Source organism: Diplotaxodon limnothrissa, linkage group LG12 (genome assembly GCF_057381915.1).
Source record: "Diplotaxodon limnothrissa isolate DT_005_m linkage group LG12, D_limnothrissa_male_GT1.1, whole genome shotgun sequence".
Taxonomy (NCBI): Eukaryota; Metazoa; Chordata; class Actinopteri; order Cichliformes; family Cichlidae; genus Diplotaxodon; species Diplotaxodon limnothrissa.
Genome location: NC_140607.1, coordinates 27326738 through 27346760, shown reverse-complemented (window position 1 = coordinate 27346760; position 20023 = coordinate 27326738). Strand labels below are relative to the sequence as shown.

The 20023-nt window shown below is 38.6% G+C and overlaps 2 protein-coding genes across 2 annotated transcripts in view; one reads left to right on the top strand and one right to left on the bottom strand.

Moving 5' to 3' along the window:
- hsd17b4 (hydroxysteroid (17-beta) dehydrogenase 4) overlaps positions 1-7355 on the bottom strand; it is a 32857-nt gene extending 25502 nt beyond the window's left edge. Inside the window, exons 1-7 of the mRNA XM_085367412.1 lie at positions 7214-7355; positions 6678-6731; positions 4184-4291; positions 2972-3031; positions 2805-2826; positions 2547-2593; positions 2251-2335 (exon numbers count right to left, since the gene is read on the bottom strand). Coding sequence (XP_085223538.1) covers positions 2251-2335; positions 2547-2593; positions 2805-2826; positions 2972-3031; positions 4184-4291; positions 6678-6731; positions 7214-7265 — 428 coding nt within the window. The 5' untranslated portion in view covers positions 7266-7355. The remainder of the gene's footprint in view (positions 1-2250; positions 2336-2546; positions 2594-2804; positions 2827-2971; positions 3032-4183; positions 4292-6677; positions 6732-7213) is intronic.
- A 1981-nt stretch (positions 7356-9336) lies between these two features.
- On the top strand, positions 9337-16440 carry prr16 (proline rich 16). The gene is made up of 2 exons (XM_085368464.1): positions 9337-9471; positions 15574-16440. The coding sequence occupies exons 1-2, from the start codon at positions 9337-9339 to the stop codon at positions 16438-16440; spliced, it is 1002 nt and encodes a 333-aa protein (XP_085224590.1).
- Positions 16441-20023: the final 3583 nt, after the last annotated feature.

Here is a 20023-nt window from a genome sequence, read left to right as displayed (position 1 = left end):
TAAGATGTCAGTACATCCTTTTTTGCAACATTTAATTACCTCTTCGTGGCCCACTGACGGGGACATTGTGTTATTGGGTTATAGATGGTTTAAAACTAAAGCGAATCACTCAGAACTCTTTGGAAGAGGAATAATTTTTAAAAAATAAATAAAATGTGGGGTGTGGAGCCTGGACTTGTCTTCTGAAATGGGGCATAGCAGAAAAAGGTTTGAGAAGCACTGCTCTAACTGGGGCAAGTAGATCCAAACTATACCAAAAAGCAGCCAACCACAGCTGCCGGACAACCTTCATTCAATATCAGCATCATTATTTCCAAAGGTTTTTTTATTCTACACAGTAATAAGATGCTCTTGAGCTCAGTGCAGTACAAATGTTACTTTAGTGTTTATGAGATGCTATTTGTGTAAAATGGTTTGTGTGCACTTGAGAAGGACATCTATTACCTATGATAACACTTGAGCAACATTCCTCTGCAAACTATAACACAGACTTTTTTCTGAACATAAAAAAAAAAAAAAAAAAAAAAAAAGGCTTTTGTTCAGAGTCTGTTTTGCATGTCACGAAAAGCCCATCTGTAATTAATAAAAATCTCAATAACAGTTCCGTTCCAGAAAACAGCCACTGCTAATGTTATTAGCTGCACATGCAACAGAGGCCTGTTAGTAAAACCCCCATTAATCAAACACCGGAATATGCACTGCATGTCTGTCTAAGTCGACACTGTCATCATTTATCTTCCATAAGCAACGCATAGCATCGTTAAAGCAAAAATCAATACAAACTTCATCTGCTAACTTCATCACTGTTTCACGTTAGTAACAATCATCCACTAGAATGGCTGAGCGACATGGAAAAAATATTAGTATGTTATAAATCAAATCACAATTTCTGTCAAGATTAAAGGTTCACTTTTGCTCCTAAGTGAAGATTAAGGTTGATTTTGTTTCAAATACTATTTATTTTACTGTCCGAACTTGAACATGATGAATATACTGAAGAACAACACAACTAACACAGGTATATATAACATATAATAAAGTAAAATCTTCAGCTTTTATAGAAAAACATGAAACAAAAAGGGAAACTTAATTGTTTCACCAGTTCCAAATAAACAATGTATACATTTATACATTGTAATCTAAAATAACTGTCGCCAAAGCCAGTCTGTACATATCCTCAGTACAAGTTCAAGAAAGTTCAAAGGAGAACATAAACACAACTGACATATTCACTCGGTTGTGGTCCGCTTTGCTCCAAGGCAGCCAAAGAAATAAATTATTTTAGATAAGGCAAAAGAAGTGTAGGATAGTCTCAGTGGAGTGGGCAGTAAGCTTCATATGGAACAGATGTGCAACTTCACCACAATTCCAATGTGGTCAAGTTCGACACAGCTGTTCAGTCGTCTCTCTACAAATAATGAGTGGCGGAAAGTAAAAAGCTGCACCAAGAGCAAAACACTAAGGTGCCAGCTGGACGTTAGCCACAGCTAATAAAAAAAAAAAAATGGGACTAATGCTAATGGCACCCCCAGATCTGTTTGCAGTGTTTGCAGATCTCTAAAATATTCCTGAAATCCCTCTGTGTACGGTGCCTTATGGGCAAAAGACAGCTTTCGTAAAATGACTTCAGGTTGAGAACAAGTTGATTATTTCAATATTAAAACGGTGCTATGGAACATCAAGCTGGTGTTTTGGGAATTAGACAAAAATAAAACTAAATTGTATTAGTCACAGACAAATCCTGGTAATTCCAAAAGGTTTACTGACTCTTTCTAACATTGCATGTCTTGATCCAGCAGTTTTTATGGTGTAAAAGTAGTAGAGAAAAAAGCAAAAACAAAACCATAAATCACAAAAATCATGCTAATAAAAGTATGTAAAAAAAATCATCAAAAAACAAAAATCAAAAAACAAAAACAACCCAAGATAGGAATTTTGTTTTGCACCATTTGAGGTCTATCTGTATTAAAGAATAGTGACTAAAGCAGCATCTGAATATGTCTATGACAATTATCCTCAAGAGACCACTTAATCATAGTCAAAGTTTTTTGTCGGCCTATCTTTAGTACTGTTGCTGACGTATGAACATGCATCACATGGTACCGAGGTCTTGATAACACTCCAGTAATGTTGCCTGTTGAGGATACTGTAACTTGACAGATCTAAGGAAAGAAAAATATCCTACCTGCGTAATAAGAGGATGACACAGTTTTACCTGCGTCAATAGCTGTTACAAGCTGAGCTACTTACCTGCCAAACTTTTGGTTTTTCATGTGGTTCCAGGCAGCTCGAGTCACTAAGAAAGAGCCTCTCAAGTGAACTCTCTGAATGAGGTCTGTGATGCAGAGTAAGAGGTAAAAAACACAAGTAAACATTAATGCATAACAATACACATCTCTGATATTTAGCATTAGAACGGTGTGGTTTGAAGCATATGGCAGGTTTTAAACACAATTTAAAACATATTGATCTACATATATCATTGTGAGGTAAACAAAAGAAGACACAGAGGTAAGCAAGTAAATATGTAATTAAAGTGTAATTACCCCAATCCAAATCACTCGTCCTGGCAAATGATCGGTCACGAAGTATTCTTGGTAGGGAAAAGCAAAGAAAGGGTTTTAGCATTTTTTTCCTGCATTTAGATTTTTCCCCCCCTTTTTTAATAAACTAATATTGCATGCTCAAATGAATCTGGAAACTGCAACCAAATGGCCATTCTAATAGCACATGATATGAGTAAACATTTTTTTAATAATAAATAAGAAAATAAAATGTGTGATTGTTGCTATTAGAGGACTTACCCAGCATTGTTTACAACAACATCTGGAAAAAATAAATGTAAGATATTAAAGTCAGTGAATAACTGTAACGACATTGCTGACAATCATTTTATGATCATTTCGTAAATCAGTAGTGACAGGTATCAGCACTAGTGGCCGCAGGATTTCCATAGAAGGTTTATACACACCTATTCTTCCAAATGCATCCAATGCTGTCTGGATCAGCTTCTCTCCATCTTCTACAGAATCTGCATAGACATAACAAAACTGTCATTTTTCACAGTTTTACATTCTTTTTTTTTATTTTTGAGAAATTGGTCTTAAAAGATTGTTTCTTGTTAGCTTTAGTTCAGGTTGTACTTCAAAGTGAGATTAACAGAGTTTAAAATCTGAGCTTTTCATGTCACAAAAGTGACTATTTTCCCCCTCGGTACAATCACAGCGATAACTTATGTTGAATATATGAATATATAATCTAGTTGGGAATTTTAGGTTAAAATCGACTGGAATCAGCATTTTTTCACCAAATTTAATACAGATGCTCTGCTGGGTTAATACATTTTATATGCACAAGTTGTTAAGCAGTCTACCTTACGTATGTCATGAATGAAGCTCAGCTGTAAAGTTACATCAGTGTAAACCATCAGATTTATCAGATAACATAATTAACTCAAGTTAAACTGTTTATTTTACCTCTCTGTGCACTAAATACAAAGATTAATGATTTTCTGCGGCATTCATTTCTTGTCTTATTTGCAAGATGCTGCATTTCACTGCTTTATTTTTATTTTATTTATAGAGGTCATCACCATTTTATCATTATCATCATGTGATAATGATCGGAGCAGGCAGCAATTTGTGCAGAAGAAGAGTCAGATGACATGTGAAAAGTCACTTTTTATGTTAGCACTCACAGAGGCTGAAGCAGGAATCCGGGCTTAACAAAGAAAGTTGATAACCACTGTTGCAGTACCCGTTATCTACAACTGGGGTTTTATCAAGCCAGCTAACGCAAAGAAAGCCTGACTATATTGAACATCCTTTATAGTTGGCTCATAGTTATATATACACAGAAGCAATGAGCAGATTTGGGAGGCATATAAGAAACTTTCATAGTGATAAAGCTTATGGCCTCACTCTTCTTTCAAGTTTAAGTATTGATGTGATGTGGCAAAAAAAAAAAAAAAATGGACAAAAAGTCAACATTTAAAATTGCCAATAAAACAGAGTGATTGTTTTGTTTTCAAAAACGATTTTTTTCTCCTAAAGGTGAGACACATCTTCAATACTCACCAACAGTTTCATCACTGAGCAAGTCCAACTGATAGAAATCAATACTATTTTTCACTCAGCCACTACATGAACTAAATACGTGAAGCAAGCAGAAGAGAAGAACTCACCATAGTTCGCCACTGCCTTGCCTCCCTTCGCTCTTATCTCTTCCACCACCTTATCAGCAGCTGCAGAACTCTTTCCGCCTCCTTTAGTGTCTGCCCCAAGGTCATTCACTTTATTGCAACAAGGAGAAAAAGATTAGCAATAATGGGGTGAGTTTTGCAATTCTCCATGAGTGATTAGGTTAAGAAAACAGCATAGGCAAGCTGATTCCTTGACAGAGTTAAGATCAAATTCAGTCATGGCAGGAGGAATATACTGAAATTAGAAAATATTTATGCCTGCAACTGTGTAATTTTAAGAATAAAAGAACCAACAGTCATAATGCAAGCTTCTTACCGACAATTTCAATATAATTTATCTTAGTCCAACATTTCCCTCTCCCAATTTGGTATAGCACCTCAATTCAGGACATTTGTTACAGAAGATCTGTTGCGCCCCACATTTTTGGAACCAACTGTCATGTGTTTCACTTAGTAATATGGAATTCAGTCGCAGTCTCTTAAAACTGAATCAGTGAATCCCAAATCAACTCAACGTCAGCCTGGAACGCCACTAAACCAGCAGGTATTTTCACCAGTATGTCATACAGATGCAGCAGTCTGCACGTTTTTGCTCATTTCAGGTAAAAATCAGCTGGTGCTTTAGTGTAGTCAGCAGCAAGTCATATGAACATAAAGTGGTATAAACCTTATGTTCAAACTATGAACAGGATATATGAAACTAGCTGGATCCATGCGGAGCTAAATATGAATATGTATACCAATATGATACTCACTAATATTTTTTTTTAAATTAAGAAAATAAAAATACAGCACTGAGAGATCACAACTTCCCCCAAAGGGCAAGCTCTATATTTACAACTTTGATGTTTTATGATTCTGACATAACCCTATTATGGCATCATATTGAAAAAATAAGACGTATGTTGTACAGCTCTCTCCGTGCCCTTTTATATGATATATTACTCAATATGGTTTCTTTAAAAAAAAAAAAAAAATTTAATGGTCAACTTTGACCTTGGGGAGTAACAATAAAGGTCAAGGTCAAATGCTTAGCCAACCAAGGTACTCATGTCCCCCAAGGCCTAGTAAACGCTCTGAAGCTTGAGGACAACCCATAAAAAAAATAAAAAAAATATTGTGGGTAATATGAAGTTTGTACTGATTTTCACATTTGGTGGGACCTTCACTCGATTTTCGCCAAAGTGGAATCAGCTCGAGCGGTTGTTGGTGTCCACTGTCACACAAAATTTGAATATGATAACTTGAAAATTGTGGATGCTGGACTGCTAAAAAACAGATGAACTAAACAGAGTATTCTCTCCCTAAAGGGAGGGAGTATGTAAACTTACTAAATTACAGGTTAGGTGTTTACCAGCACAGGTTAAGCCTACAGCTATGTTACCATGGCAGTTTAACTTGGTACATTGCCTATCTGGAAACTCTATGTCCCTATACCACATTTGATAAATCTATCAGGGAACTTGGTGTAACATTTGACTCAGCTTTCTTTCTAGATGCTCATATTACAGACTCAATACTTGAAATGTGCAATTCACTTGTATTTTTATTTTTATTCCTATTTATTCTATTTATCCCCTTCGTATATTTTATTTATATTGTCTCTGTATTTATATATATGTGTGTGTGTATAACTCTGTAACTTCTGTCGGTGCTGTGCTTTTTTGGAAATCGAATTTCCCAGAGGAACCCACCCGAGGGATTAATAAAGCTCTATCTTATCTTATCTTATCTTATCTTATTACATCTCTGCTTCGCTGTTGCTTTTATGCTGAGTTCCATTGTGTTACGCTCTGAATTGGAAATTGTTATTCATGCCTTGATTTCATCACGTCTGGATTATTGTAATTAAGTGTTCACTTTTCTTACCCAAACCTCCCTGGAACATCTGCAGGTTGTTCAGAACCTGACTAAATCTTCCAAGATTTCACATATCACAGCATTGCTAATTAACTGCCACATGCTCCACATTAACTTCAGAGTCCAATTTTTAAGATTCTGGTTTTGACTTTTGGAGCTCTGCATGGACAAGCACTAGCACACATCGGTGAACTTTTACATCTGTACATCCCCAGGAGATCCCTGGGGTCATTTGAATAGGGTCAGCTGGCTATGTAGGATATAAGGCTGAGAACTAAAGGAAGACAGCGATCCTCCAACAGTAGCTCTCCCTTTGACCCTGGAATATGTCGACTCAGTGATGTCTTTGAAAGAGCAGCAAAAATTCAGTGTTTTTAATTTACTTTTACTTTTTTTTTTAAGTAACTTTTTCATTTTAATGTTTTGGAATTTTTCTTGTGTAGCTGTTTGTAATATTTATGTTGAAAGGTGCTATATAAATAAATAAGATTTGACTTTGCTTCATTGTCCTGGATAATCCAAATTCTGCTTTGTTGCACGTGTCCCAGGACATCTTAACAATACTACGATAGAAACACAAGGTAAAATAAGTAAAAAATTAATATCTTTTATTTACCTATTACTGAGGCACCTCTCTCAGCAAAAGCCAGTGCATATTCTCTGCCAAGACCTGTGCAAAGAAAGACACATGAGTAAAAGGTATAAGCTTACTTCCAAAGAATGAAAAAACCCATCACCACCTGCAGCACTGCTGTGTCGTTGCTGCATGCCCTTTCACACACTTTCCCTGGAGCTACAAGCCATTGCAACATTCGTACTTTGATCTCCGTTTCCATTAAATAAAAAGACCGACATACGTCGGTTTCTGCTCGAATTAAAATAGCTAATTTTATATAACAATAACAAAGACTTGCTTTACTGATATTGCAGTTATTGCCCAGTGTTAGCAGTCAGCAAGACGCCGTGATTAGAGCAGCTGTGCAGCTAACAAACGCGCAAGACGAGAAAAAATTAATGCAATTTCCGTCCTAATAACTGGGCTGTTCACTAAGAAACTAACTCCACAACTACCAGATTAGCATTTGGTGCTAACAATACAGAGGCTATTTTAGCGTCAACATAGTCGACAGCTCAGCTAACGGCGATTTTTACCTCCTCCGGCCCCAGTAACAAGCACGACTCTTCCCTCGAAAGACAGAGACATTGTTTTGAGATTTTACTATCTGGTTTGAGAGGGTCACAGAAGCTACAAAAGCTGCAGCACTGGCTTTCTGAGACAGCAGGATGAACTCTGACAAGTTCCACTTCCGCGATATAGGGAGGCTGTAACGAGCAGTGACCAATCAGAAGCCAGGATTTTATTACAACGTTTTTATCATTTTTTACACGTGTAATCTGTGTACTTTGACCTCAAATTTTGATATTAAAATTTTTCAGGCTGTTTTATGACATTGTCCAATTCACATAATCTGTAGCATCTGAATTTTACAACAAGAAAGATAATCAGTCAGAAAAAGATAAAGGATAATGGTGATGAAATCTCAAAGACTGCTTGTATTAGCAGCAGTGCAGGTGTTCTTATGCTTCACAACAATTTTAAAACACCAATTTTCTTCATATCTCCAGCTGTAAACTGCAAAACAGTTTGTTTTCAGCACGGATTACGTTCTTTCTTCCATTATCCACTAAGTTCCAAAACATCTTGAGGAAAGCATATGCTCATTTGCCTTTTAGTGTTTTTAACCCCCCCCCCCCCCTTTAGTTTCTGTTAGTTTCCAAACAGTTAGGAGTTACTTCTTCAATTATGAAGTGGTATCTCTCTAACGCATTTCTAACAAATAGGACTCAGCAGGTTAAGTTCAACAATACTCGGTCTGAGCCAGTACAACAGAACAAGTATGTAGGCTACTTAAACAATCACAGAGAATGCTGTGTGATCCATCTGAGTACATTCTGTACTCTTTGTATGAGTTGCTACCATCAGGAAGATGGTTTAGAGTTCATCAGGGAGAAATTAATAATTTTAAGAACTCCTTTGCTCCTCTGTGAATCAGAATATTAAACTGTAGCCTAAAATAAGTTGAAGCTTCACAGGTTGCAATATAAGCCAGTTCAAAGCCAGTTGGAGAGATGCAGATTGTTTGGTTGTTTTTGATTTTAAATCACTGCTTTTATCTCCTAACGTTACATTCCCATATCTAACTAATCAACAAAATAAAGTTGGCAAATATCCTAATTTTATTCATAATAGTCATATTTAATACATTTATTTTACAGCCCTTACAATACTATTTATTCTATATACAGATAATAAGAAGTCCTGCATATTAATTATGCATATTGCGGGACTGGCAGTAGTTAGACTGTAGGGATAGCCCACCTGTGGTGGGGATGTAATGATGTTATTTGAACGCAACAAACAGAACCGTTCCGAATCACGAAGAAATGTTAACAAATTTGCAGGGCAAATGACGAGAACACCAAATAAAGTGACTGAATCAGCAGCATCCTCTTGATATAACAGAGAGAGAGAGGGAGAGGGAGAGAGAGCGTGAGGAGGAGCGAGAGAGAGAGAGCGCGTGAGGACAGCGAGAGAGACCGCGCACCAGCATCCTGTGCTCAGACTCTCCAAGGAGGCTGCGATGTAGACAGGATGAAACTGGCGGGGTGTTTTTCCGAGGACCGTGCCTCTCGGTTGTCGTTACCTGTCATGGTATATCATTACCATCTATTAATTATGTGGAGAACAGGAGGAGCTTATTATAATTTTGTCGATGCCTGAGGATTATGGACCGTTACATTAACGAACAACTGTGTAACGGTTCGGACAGCTGCCTCTTTCTTTTTCTTTTTCTTCTTCTTTCCCTTCTTTGCTTAAACAATTTTTAAAGCGCTGGCGTCGGTGATTTTCTAACAAAATGTTGAATTTAGCGCTCTGTCGACGTGAAGGATGCCCGTGGCACGTCATTTTTTGTTGCCGTTGGACATAAACCTGTGGACGGGCGCTGTTTCCCAGGCAGTATGATACAATATTTTGACATAACCGTTATTTTTGTGTGTTACGCTCTATTGCGCATGCCTAGTGTTAGCTATAGAATGCTGCCCGACGCCACTTCTCTCCGTCCTGGCCGTGATTTAGGAGAGAAAAAGTGACGGCAGCTGGGGGACTACATAGCAAAAAAGAGAGAGAAAATGCGTTGGCAAAGTGGCAGCGTGGCGAGCAAAGGATTTGACTTGAGATCCTTCATGAAATAGATTGTGCCATAAACTGAAGAATGTCAGGGACACCAAATGCAGAAGCTGAAGGAGTAGTCTCCAAAGTAAAAGTGAAAAAGGAGATCAAGACAATCGTGGAGAATTTGGAAACCATCCTGGGAGATCTTAAGGATGTAGCTAAAGAGCTCAAAGAGGTAAATTAGAAGAAGTATTCTGCCATGTGTCGTGTTATTTCCACAGGCTTGCTGTGAGGGTGCTTTTTCTGAGCATCCTTGACTGAGAAGAGATGGAGGGCTGACATCGACCTCACCAGTGGGGCCTGGAAAAGACTACACACCGTGCTCCTGCCTTTCCCATTAATGTATGTGATCATTATCACCAACATGAGAGAGATTTGGCACTGGGAGGACATAGGGTGGGAAATGGCAGGACAGCTTCTTCACCCTGACTCATAAGCTTTGATGAAAGTGTGAAAAAAATGTGATCACAATTAATATTTAATGGACAAGTTGGTGCAAGCAGGAAGGTGATTTTGCATTGAATTTCATCATCTTAATGCTGACTGTTTTGTTGGTCCAAATGATTTCCTGTCAAATAATAGAGAGAAAGTGGTCTTCTTCTTTTCACCTGTCACCTCCCTGGACTCCTTGTGGTGTCTTGCTTATCTTCATCTTTCTTTGTCTCTCGGCATGTGTATTTGTGGCTGTCCTCCTCCTCTCTAGTCCTAAAAGATCAAAACTCTTTTAGAGCTGTCTGACTGAGGTCTCAAATCTCAGTGATGGAGAGACTACAGATGTTTCTGTAGAAATCAGGATGATATTTCAGGTTTATATTCACAGTCACAGAACCAGTAATATATAGCTGCCTCTGTGACATATTTCCCTTCATTCACATTAAAGTGGTTTCTCTGAATCAGTCTCACCCCCTCACTTGAAATAACCTGCAGTCTTACCTGCTTTTATGCTTGCATTCCTCTGCCGACTGCACACCAGGCATCCAGTCCGCTCTGCCAAACCTCTAACCTTAACATGACAAGCTGTCATTCTAATACAACTCTGTTGCGTACAGCCTGTGGTACATTATGGATGGGTAGCCGACACAGCATCTGTCTCCTTCTGCCGCTCTGTTCCCCTCACTCTCATTTTTTCCTGCAACTTTGACTAAATTACACTCCTTTTGTGTTTTTCAGCAGTTTACAATATGTCACAGCAGGCACCAGAGATAAATGAGAAGAAGAAGCCATTGTAATCTGTCTATTCTGATCTTTTTATGTGATGTGCCCTTCCTTTTTCTTCCCTTCTTGCTTTTTTTCTTTTGCTTCTGGGAGATTGTGTAGAGGATCAGTTATTCTGACACCGCACACACTAAACACATACCTCCAGGGGGTGTTACTATCAAAGCCAGTGTTTGGGGTGTAATCCATTTGAAAGGCAGTTATCTGTTATAACTCACAGACGGGGCTGGAGCCGAGCCTGGCTCCAAGGAGGGACCCTGCCCAGATGCTTGGCACTGCCGCCGAAGCTGCCTGGCCTACAACAGGGGCTGCACACTGGGATACTGGTATTACCTCTTGTGTGTGTCCCAACAAATTATCCATTTAAAGACTGCATGGAGAGTTTAGCACTCTGCCCTAGCCTTCTCATCTTTATTTTTATCGCTCCCTCTCAGTCACTTGCTCTCTCTTCTTAGTTGCTGTTTGCACATGCATTTAAAACCACATGATAGCAAATGTGCTTGAGAGCAGGCTAACATACTGGGTACTCTAAGATGAGAACCCCTAATCCAAAAGATAAACAACATCTTTGTCTCAAATGTTGTAATTTTACTTTCTAGAGAAATTTTCTCCTTGGTTGCTTTAATGGCTAGGATACTGTGAACCTATGCATGCTCAGCTCAACTTATGTTAGACTTTTTTTAGACCCTATGAGAGCTGCCGAGTTAAACATTAGCAAAATGTCCAACACCACTTCAGTTCTGGGCTTCAAAGGAAGCACCACTCTCCAACAAGGGAAGAGAAGCAGGAAGGAAATGTACTCTAAAGGGAAGGTTTTTGGAAAGACTTCTGAAAATGCCTCAATAACGTGGGCATTATATTACTAAGTACCAGTTATTAGTTCCCAGTAGAGTTTACTATGATTATTAAATTTTATCTGCTGTGTTAAAGACTTCTTGGGCAATGTTTATGATGTATTATAAACCTTTCCAGCATCCAGATATTGCCTGAGCACTGTAGGTGTAAATGAATAGTAGAGTATCTGTGTCCATGGAAGTGCTGAAAGTGCAAGTACTTACATTTCTAAAGATAAAGTGTGCATGGTCTATCATATTTTAGTTGTCTAGTCAGCCCTTGGTTTTAGGTGGGTGTATCTTGTTTGGTCGACAGCTGGAATTTAGAGGTGTCACAATTAGGGTTAATATAGCTTTTAGTTTATTTTTTTATTTCAACTTTTTAATGTTTTTATTTAGTGAGTTTACTTATTCAATTTATTGCCAGTTATTCAAAATTGTTCAGTTTAATTTTGAATAACTAAAAAGGTTAATTTTATTTTCCTTTGTAGTTAAAATTTGTCAGGGGCAAAGCAGAAGTTCAGAACTGAAGGAAGTTTCCTCTACAGTCTACATCTTTGTTCTTTTTTTCATTAGTTCAGTTCAGTTAGCTGGACTTTTTTCATAGTAAGCTCTAGTTAACTGTAATAGCCTTGGTTTTGATGGTAAATGGTTAATGGGCTGGTACTTACATAGTGCCTTTCTACTTAATTTGAGCACTGAAAGCACTTTCTACAACAAGTTTAATTCATCCAATTACACAACACACATATTCAGGCAGTGCTTTTATCTATATGTAAGCACTTATCTAATATTCACTTAAACTCAAAATATGAAAGATGCATCTGGAGTAACGTGGGGGTTTGACACATGAACAGGAGTATCTGGGATGGGTCCATTGACCTCCAATTGGTAGACGACCCGCTCTACCACCTGAACCACTGATAAATATAATCACATACTGAGAATAACATTGATATTTAAAATTGAAATATTAATATTGTGTCAATAAAGAATATACGATAATATAACACATATTGTTCTACTGATTAATAAATGATTGCTAAAGAAAAATCACTACCAAAGTGTTAGCAAAAGACTTTTAGCTTTTGTTTCATAAGTATTTTTAAATAATCTGGTTAAAACTGAATTCTATTGATCAATTCCAGAAACAAACAAAAGAAGAAAAAACATGCATATATATGTAGATTAATCATTCTTAGATGTGTAGTCCATCCAACCTTCAGATCCACCATTTGTTCATCGCATCCAGTATCAAAGCACCAAGATGGCAAAAGTGAAAACACATAGCAAGGGACTTCACTAAGCTGGCTACTTCCATCATTTGTTAGCTATATGAGAGCAGCTGAGAGCAGTACGACGTGGTGTATTCCAAGAATGGTCAAACACTTCCCAGTGAATATTGATGAAGTATTCATCTCTGTTTTTAATAGATATCTAGTTAATATTGTTATCAACATTTGATACATTTTTTATAACAACATGATGTGACAATCTAATAAGACAGTGTTAGAGGAAATTCAGCTATAGCATTTTGCATGTGCACTTGAATATATGCAGGTCTAATTTTTAAAAAATTAAAGGAACATTTTAAAAACACATAAGATTTTAATGGGGAAAAAAACATGCTGGATATCTCTGCTGATATGGACTGGGTTTTGGATTTATTGGGAATGAAAGGATATCACATTGTTTGATGAAAATTAAGATTATCAACTTACAGAGGGCTGAATTCAAAGACATTCCATAAAATCAAAGTGAAAAAATTATGCGGCTGACTAGTCCATTTTGCCAAAATGCAGCAACTCAAAATGGTACTCATTGGTGTATGGGCCCTGCGTGCTTGTATGCATGCCTGACAACATCATTCAGGACCTGCTCCTAATGAGATGAGTAATGGGTTTCCATCTCCTCCTAGATCTGTGAGGAGATCTGAGCTCCTGGACAGTCTGGCGTTCAATTTGGCTGTATTGGATTTAGGTCAAGTGAGCATGTCTGCCAGTTTAAAGCAATGGGTCCAAGGATTTCATTCCATTTCCTAATGGCAGTCAGGGTGCTGTTGCTCACCTTGTAGAGGTCTGTGCATCCCTCCATGGATATGCTTCCCTAGACCATCATTGACCCATCATCAAACTGGTCATGCTGAACAATCACATGTGTCTCCAAAATCACGTGTCACATGTGTTAAGGGTGAACCTGGTCTCATCTGTAAACAGCACAGGGTGCCAGTGGTGTACGTTCCAATTCTGTGGTTCTATGGCAAATGCCAAATCAGGTTCCACAGTGCCAGGCAGTGAGCACAGGACCCACTAGAGGATGTTGGGCTCTCCGGCCACCCTCATTAAGTCTATTTCTGATTGTTTGGTCAGAGACATTCCCATCGGTGGTCTGCTGGAGCTCATTTTATAGGCCTCTGGCAATGTCCATCCTGTTCCTCTTTACACAAAGGAATGCCCTGCTGATGGGTAAGGATCTTCTACAACACTGTCCAGCGCTCCTAGAGTAACTACCTGTCTCCTGAATTCTCCTCCATGCTCTGGAGACTGTGCTCGGAGGTGTTGGACTGTGCAGCCTTTCTAGGGTCCAGGTATCTCACACTACCAGTAGTGACACTGACCATAACCAAACGCAAACCTAGTGAAAAAACAACCAGAAAAGATGAGGAGGAAAAAAGGGGTCAGTAGCCTTCATCTATAAAACCATTCTTGTATTGAGTCTCACTGTAGCACCTTTAGTGCATCTGTTAACCCTCTCTGCAACTTAAATGACGAGAAGTTTAACTGGCTCAATTCTATACTCTAATTAAAGTTTTCCTCTATTTATTGTTTTTATTTATTTTTATCAGTACATATTGCTTGTTATCTTCCTGAACAGTTCTTAAGTACTTTCATTATGTAGGATGTGGATGCAAACTTCCGATGGGAAGACATAGATGTATTTTTCTATCTGCTGTTTCATATCTACTGTATCTACTGTATTCATATCCTTTCTGATAAAGTTAGTAGGGCATTTTACATAATTTCTTTTTCATTACAGATTTGTTAAATGTCTCCTAATGGTCTGCTGTCACATGTTGCATTTCAAGGAAACAAAGCCTTCGGTTATGTCTTTTTCATGGTATTTTGATTAATAAGAGACAAACAGTTTAGTGATCTTTTCACTCCTCTGCACTGTTCTTTTTTTTTTTACATTCCTTTGTCTTTGTCATCTTTTCTCTTTTCTTCTTTCTCAAAATTGGTTGCATATTACAAATGATGGTTCTTCCGTCTTGCATCACAGGATATGTTTGGTGCTGCTACTTCTCTTGAATTCTGCTGGTGCATGAGATTGATGTAATCTATCACTTAGGTCAGAATCTGGCAGGCTCATGGCTTCTCTCAAAAATCCTATTGATAGTTATTTTCTCTCACTGTGGTTGTCATTGGGATGTATTAAGCAATCTTCAGTCTTATAAATTTGGAAGTGTTTCCTCTTTAAAATGTAATTAAGAACATACAAAGATTTTAATTTGTCTTTTCCTCTACTTCATCTTCTTACCCTATATCCTAATGCATTTTTTCCAAGTTGGTAACTTTTTAGATGAGACTGTAATAGTAAATATTTTCTGTAGGGCTTCGCAATTAAAAATTATGATGGCTTCTGCAATTATGGAAATAAGATTATTGATGTAAAACAAATAATTTTAAAGTAGGCTATCTGCTAAAGCGTTAAACTTTTGCTCTTTACTAAAAAAAATCCAAACAAACTCTCCCATATGCTTTGGCTGGTTTAGTTCATCTCAGTTCACCCAGGATGACAAAAAGAGAACCTTTTGTTAACAAGAGTTTGGCTGTTAGGAGGAACTTTGGTTCTAGAAACAATGTTTCAAAATTAGGTCAATCTAATTAATAATCACTGACCAAAATATTGCATCATTACAACTTATACCATAACCAGTGGCTCCATGGTGAAGTGGTTTACACACATTCTCCTAACAAATCATAAGCTCCTCGGGTGAGTCTCAGGAGGAGACACAAATCCCTCTGGGCTTGAATCAGGAAGGGCATCCAGCATAAAAATTCTGCCAAGTGAAACATGTGGAGATACCTGCTGTGGACATCCCTTGTGAATAAGGACGCAGCTTTTACAGTTTATACCATAATCTAAGTGGCCTAATTTCATCTTCTTGTGACACACTTATTTATTTTTCCTTCAGCTGTCATAGTTACACTTCCTATTATCACCAACAGGTTGTTCATGAGATTGACACCCTAACTTGTGACCTGCAGTTGGAGGAAGACGGACTAACAGACAGCTCAAAGACAGACACACTGAACTCCAGCTCGAGCTCCACCACCACCACTACCACTGCATCCAGCCTGGAGAAGATGAAACTCTTTCCCGAAGACTGCATATTTAAAACACCTGCTTCCCTAATGCCAGTCCCCATCAACCCTCCTGGAGTCCTGACTGTACTCAAGAAGCCACACCCACCTCTACCACCACCAAGGCATACCCCGCTGAGAGCCGAGGACCACAACGTTAAAAATCTGCCTCATCCAACTTTAGTGTTATCAGGGAATCTATCCAAGGCTAATGGGTCTCTATTAAGGAATGGTGGGGTTTTCCCATTGAAATCAAACAGGGATTTATTTTCCTCTACACCATGCTTCATTTCTAATGACAGTGGAATCCCTGAGTCGGGTCTTGTTCCTACATTGCCCAGACCCATGCCTCTTCTACGGCATGAAAAGAACAAATGCCCCAAGGCCCCTGGCAGGGAGCCACGTGAGAGGGAACGTGTACGTTTCAGCGAGAAGGTTCAGTTTCATGGCTACTGCCCGGACTGCGACCTCCAGTACGATGTAGATGACACAGAACTACACTTGCAGGCTGAGCTGAATGACTTGAGGCTCAGCCCAGTACACTGCTGCTCCTCTTCCCCTCCTCCTCCTCATTCTCTTTCCCATGAATTCATGTTGGAAAATGGCGGTCTACCAGTCAGCCACAGTTTCCCACCAACAGGAAACACTGCTCCACCTTGTGTGCCTCCCCACACACCTTCTCTCAAGCCCCAGAAAACAATCCTTCGCAAATCAACCACCACCACAGTTTGACACCAACCCCCCTTGTTGTGTCTAGTTTAAACATTTTCGAATCATTCATAGTGTTTTCTACTTTATGAGTGCTTTCTACTCCAGTTGAACTTTGGATTATCCAGAGAGAAGAAAGGATTGGAAATAATAAACAAAAGAGCGGATATAGTGAGTGGAACAGAAGAAGGCCTCACCGTGGGCATCGAGATGTACATGGAGAGATCAGGACGAAGCGGTGAGTGTTCCTGAGTGTGCCTATACGAGTTGTTCATCAAGAAGGTTTGTTTGCTCCAGCACATCCCCATGAGTCTGTCTGTGTTTTTGTGGTTTTTTAGAGTATCTTCATATGTACAGTACAGAGGTGTTCCCAGGATATTTTTAAAGAGCACAGCACAGGAAGAACCAAGAACAAGACAGGGAATTAAAATTGGTGTAGAAAACTTACAATTTTCATGTTCATGGGTACTCCTGTGCCCTCATACAGATGCCATTGCTTGAAAACTGCCACTGCAACTTACCAAGCCTCAATAGGCACAATATTAGCATGTATAATATACATGATATTATTAGATCATAACTGTTGATTCATGAATTTGTATCTTTTTAATGTTGCAGCTGGAAATTATTTCATTACTTATAGCTTAAAAATATTAAAACGACAGTATATTTTAAAGTAAGCAAAAAAAAGGTAATTACAGTTTCTTACAATTTAAAACAGTTGTTGTGAAGCACATAGTATATTTGAATTTAAAATATAGTGAAAAAGAAATAGCAAGCACTAAAAGAAAATTGCATGTGCATATGCCATACCAAGTCTGTATATTTAATTTAAGAAATACTTAAATAAAGTACATTAAAACACTATAAAGTAACTTGTTAAATATAACAAGTTATATCCCAGTACTGTTCCTGCTAATGCTATTATCTAAAGATATAGGGCACTTTATCCAGGAGTGCCTATTTCATATTTCAAACATGGGGCGAGTGCCACCCCATGTTTCCCCTCTGGACACACCACTGCATCTGTTTGTTGGTTCTTGGGCAACTGATACTGGTAGACTGCTTTTTGTTTTGTTTCTTCCAGGAGATTGTTGGTACTGAGTCTATTACTTGGGATCTTCTCCATTAGCAATAATATAATGAATTAATATCTTTCTAGATGAAACAATAGCACCCACTTCCCCTAGATTTTATACAAAAACTTAAAGATCTTCCAATATGCTGGCACATAAACAGAATATATCTTCACACATACCTGCCTAGATTCACAGTTAGGGTTGTGAGACAGACAAGTGAGTTGGTACTACCTCTTCCTTCATCACCTTCCAGGATTCATTTTGTTGACGTGTGAGACTGTAGAAGTAAAAGGAGGGAGAGAAAATGAAAAGAGTGACACGGCAGGTTGGAGAGAGAGAGAAGGAAGTGTTAGCTGATACAGCTGGCATTTTGATTTGCGTCGACAGACGTCTCCACAGCGCATACTAATTGAAAAATCTTTTACTTTATTTTCTAATAAAAATCTGTCTTTAGCAATACAAGTCTCATTTTTGTTGACATCTACCCTCCACCCGCTGTGATATCAGCACCACCCCCCTGTGATGTGAAGCTAAATGGACAGTAAGCCTATCAGTTCTGCTCTTGAGTGGAGAGAATCAGGCGAAACAATGCTGAACTATTTCCTTTTAAATCAGCAGTAACATCGGACCATCTCAGTCTATATGAACAGTTGGTAGTCTCCACTTTATTGGCTTCCATTAAGAAGCATGTTTCAGAAAGTCTGTTATTTTTGCATGTGTGTGTGAGAGAGAGAAATGTGTGAGCATATGGCTGATATTTCAGTACATCTGAGATTGTTTTCAAATCTGTGTGTGTGTGTCTGCATATACGTCTTTGTATTTACAAAGGTGTGTGTAAAAGCACGAGTCAGTTTGCCAGACTGGGGAGACAGCACACCCAGGAGTTAGATGAGAATAGTAGCACCTTCCTCCCAGCAATGCCCTTAATTAGCTAGATTAGACTAGAGGAGATAACAGCACTGCCTCAGAAAGCCTTTGTACCAACATTAGCCTTGACAAAGCTCTGAACCGCTGCTAAACATATTTTTTATGACAAACAGTGAGAGAGGAGAGAGCTAGCCGGCAAGCAGAGAAACTGAGGAAAGAAATAAGGAAGATAAGAAGTAAGAAATAAGGAAGCAAGGTAAAGATGTGTGGAGGACAGTTGTGATGTTCGGGAGGCATGTTATATAAACAGTGAATTTACTATGTATATCACTTATATGTTCTGTTGGGGTGGTGGGGGTGGAAATCTTGAAGGTTAAAGCTGAGAAAACCAGGGGAATGAAAATCGCACATTGATGACTAAATCCAATGCAAGACCTCGCTGGCCTTACAATCTAAAATCGGCATCTAGATTAGGGATCAGTGGATATTTAGCCATGTAAAAAATGAGAAAGAGTAAGCACGAGTGGGGATGAGGGCACATAGGGTAAAAGTGTGGGACAGAGAGAAAGTGAGTGTGCCGTAGAGAGAGACAGACAGAGAGATGGTGATGCAGTGAAAGCTGATGCTCTTTTAGCTGCATTGCCCTGCTGTTATGTAGCAAATGGGGATGTATGTTTTTCCACTCGATTAGTGCTCACGGCACAAAACATCCACTGTATTAATGTTGTATTCATGGTTTTATGTCTGGCAGCAGCATGCACACATACGTACATATTGAAATACTCATACAAATAGGTACATCATCAGTAGATCCTACTCATATGGGCTTCTGCCACTGTAGTAGTTTTTTAGTAGCTGAGGAAATTGGCACAGTGTCATCATGTGATTAAAGATGTTTAAAGTTGTTTTGTTGCAAATTCTGTGCTTAAAAACTCTTAGGCTAGCTCAGTTTAGTAATAAACTTCAAAATCTTTTACCATATCCATCCATTCGCTTCCGCGTGTCCTTTTCAGGGTCACGGGGGCGCTGGAGCATGTCCCAGCTGTCTTTAGGGCGAGAGGCGGGGTACACCCTGGACAGGTTGCCAGTCTATCGCTGAGGTTCCTTTACCATATTTTTTTTAAAATCTCTTATCCACCTCAGTATCTAGGGCTGGAAATTTACCCAGCTGTCACAGAGTGAGAGGTAGGGTACGCTCTGGACAAGTCACCAGGGCTAGACAGAGTCAGACATCATCATAGACAGATAAACAGAGAAAGACTTCTATTCACATCACATCCAACCAATTAAGAGTCACCTAACCCTTACTTTAACCTGTGGGAGAACATGTAAACTCCACACAGAAAGGGCCAGCCCCAATTGAGGTTGAACCCAAAACCTTCTTGCGGTGAAGCGACAGCGCTAAACATCATACCACCCAAAATGCATACCAAATTTACCCGTTTCTGATCAAAAACTGTGATCAAATAACTAAACACAAAAAGAAAAACATTGAAAACATTGGAGGCATCTGCTTTATTTTTCTTTTCCCACTCTGTCTCATTTGTGGCAATTTGCTGTTGCACCTTCCAGTCAGATGTCTTACTGAATACAACATGATATACATTTTGTAAATTATGGGCCTTGTTAGAGACAAAAGTGCTCAGTTCTGGTATGTTTTA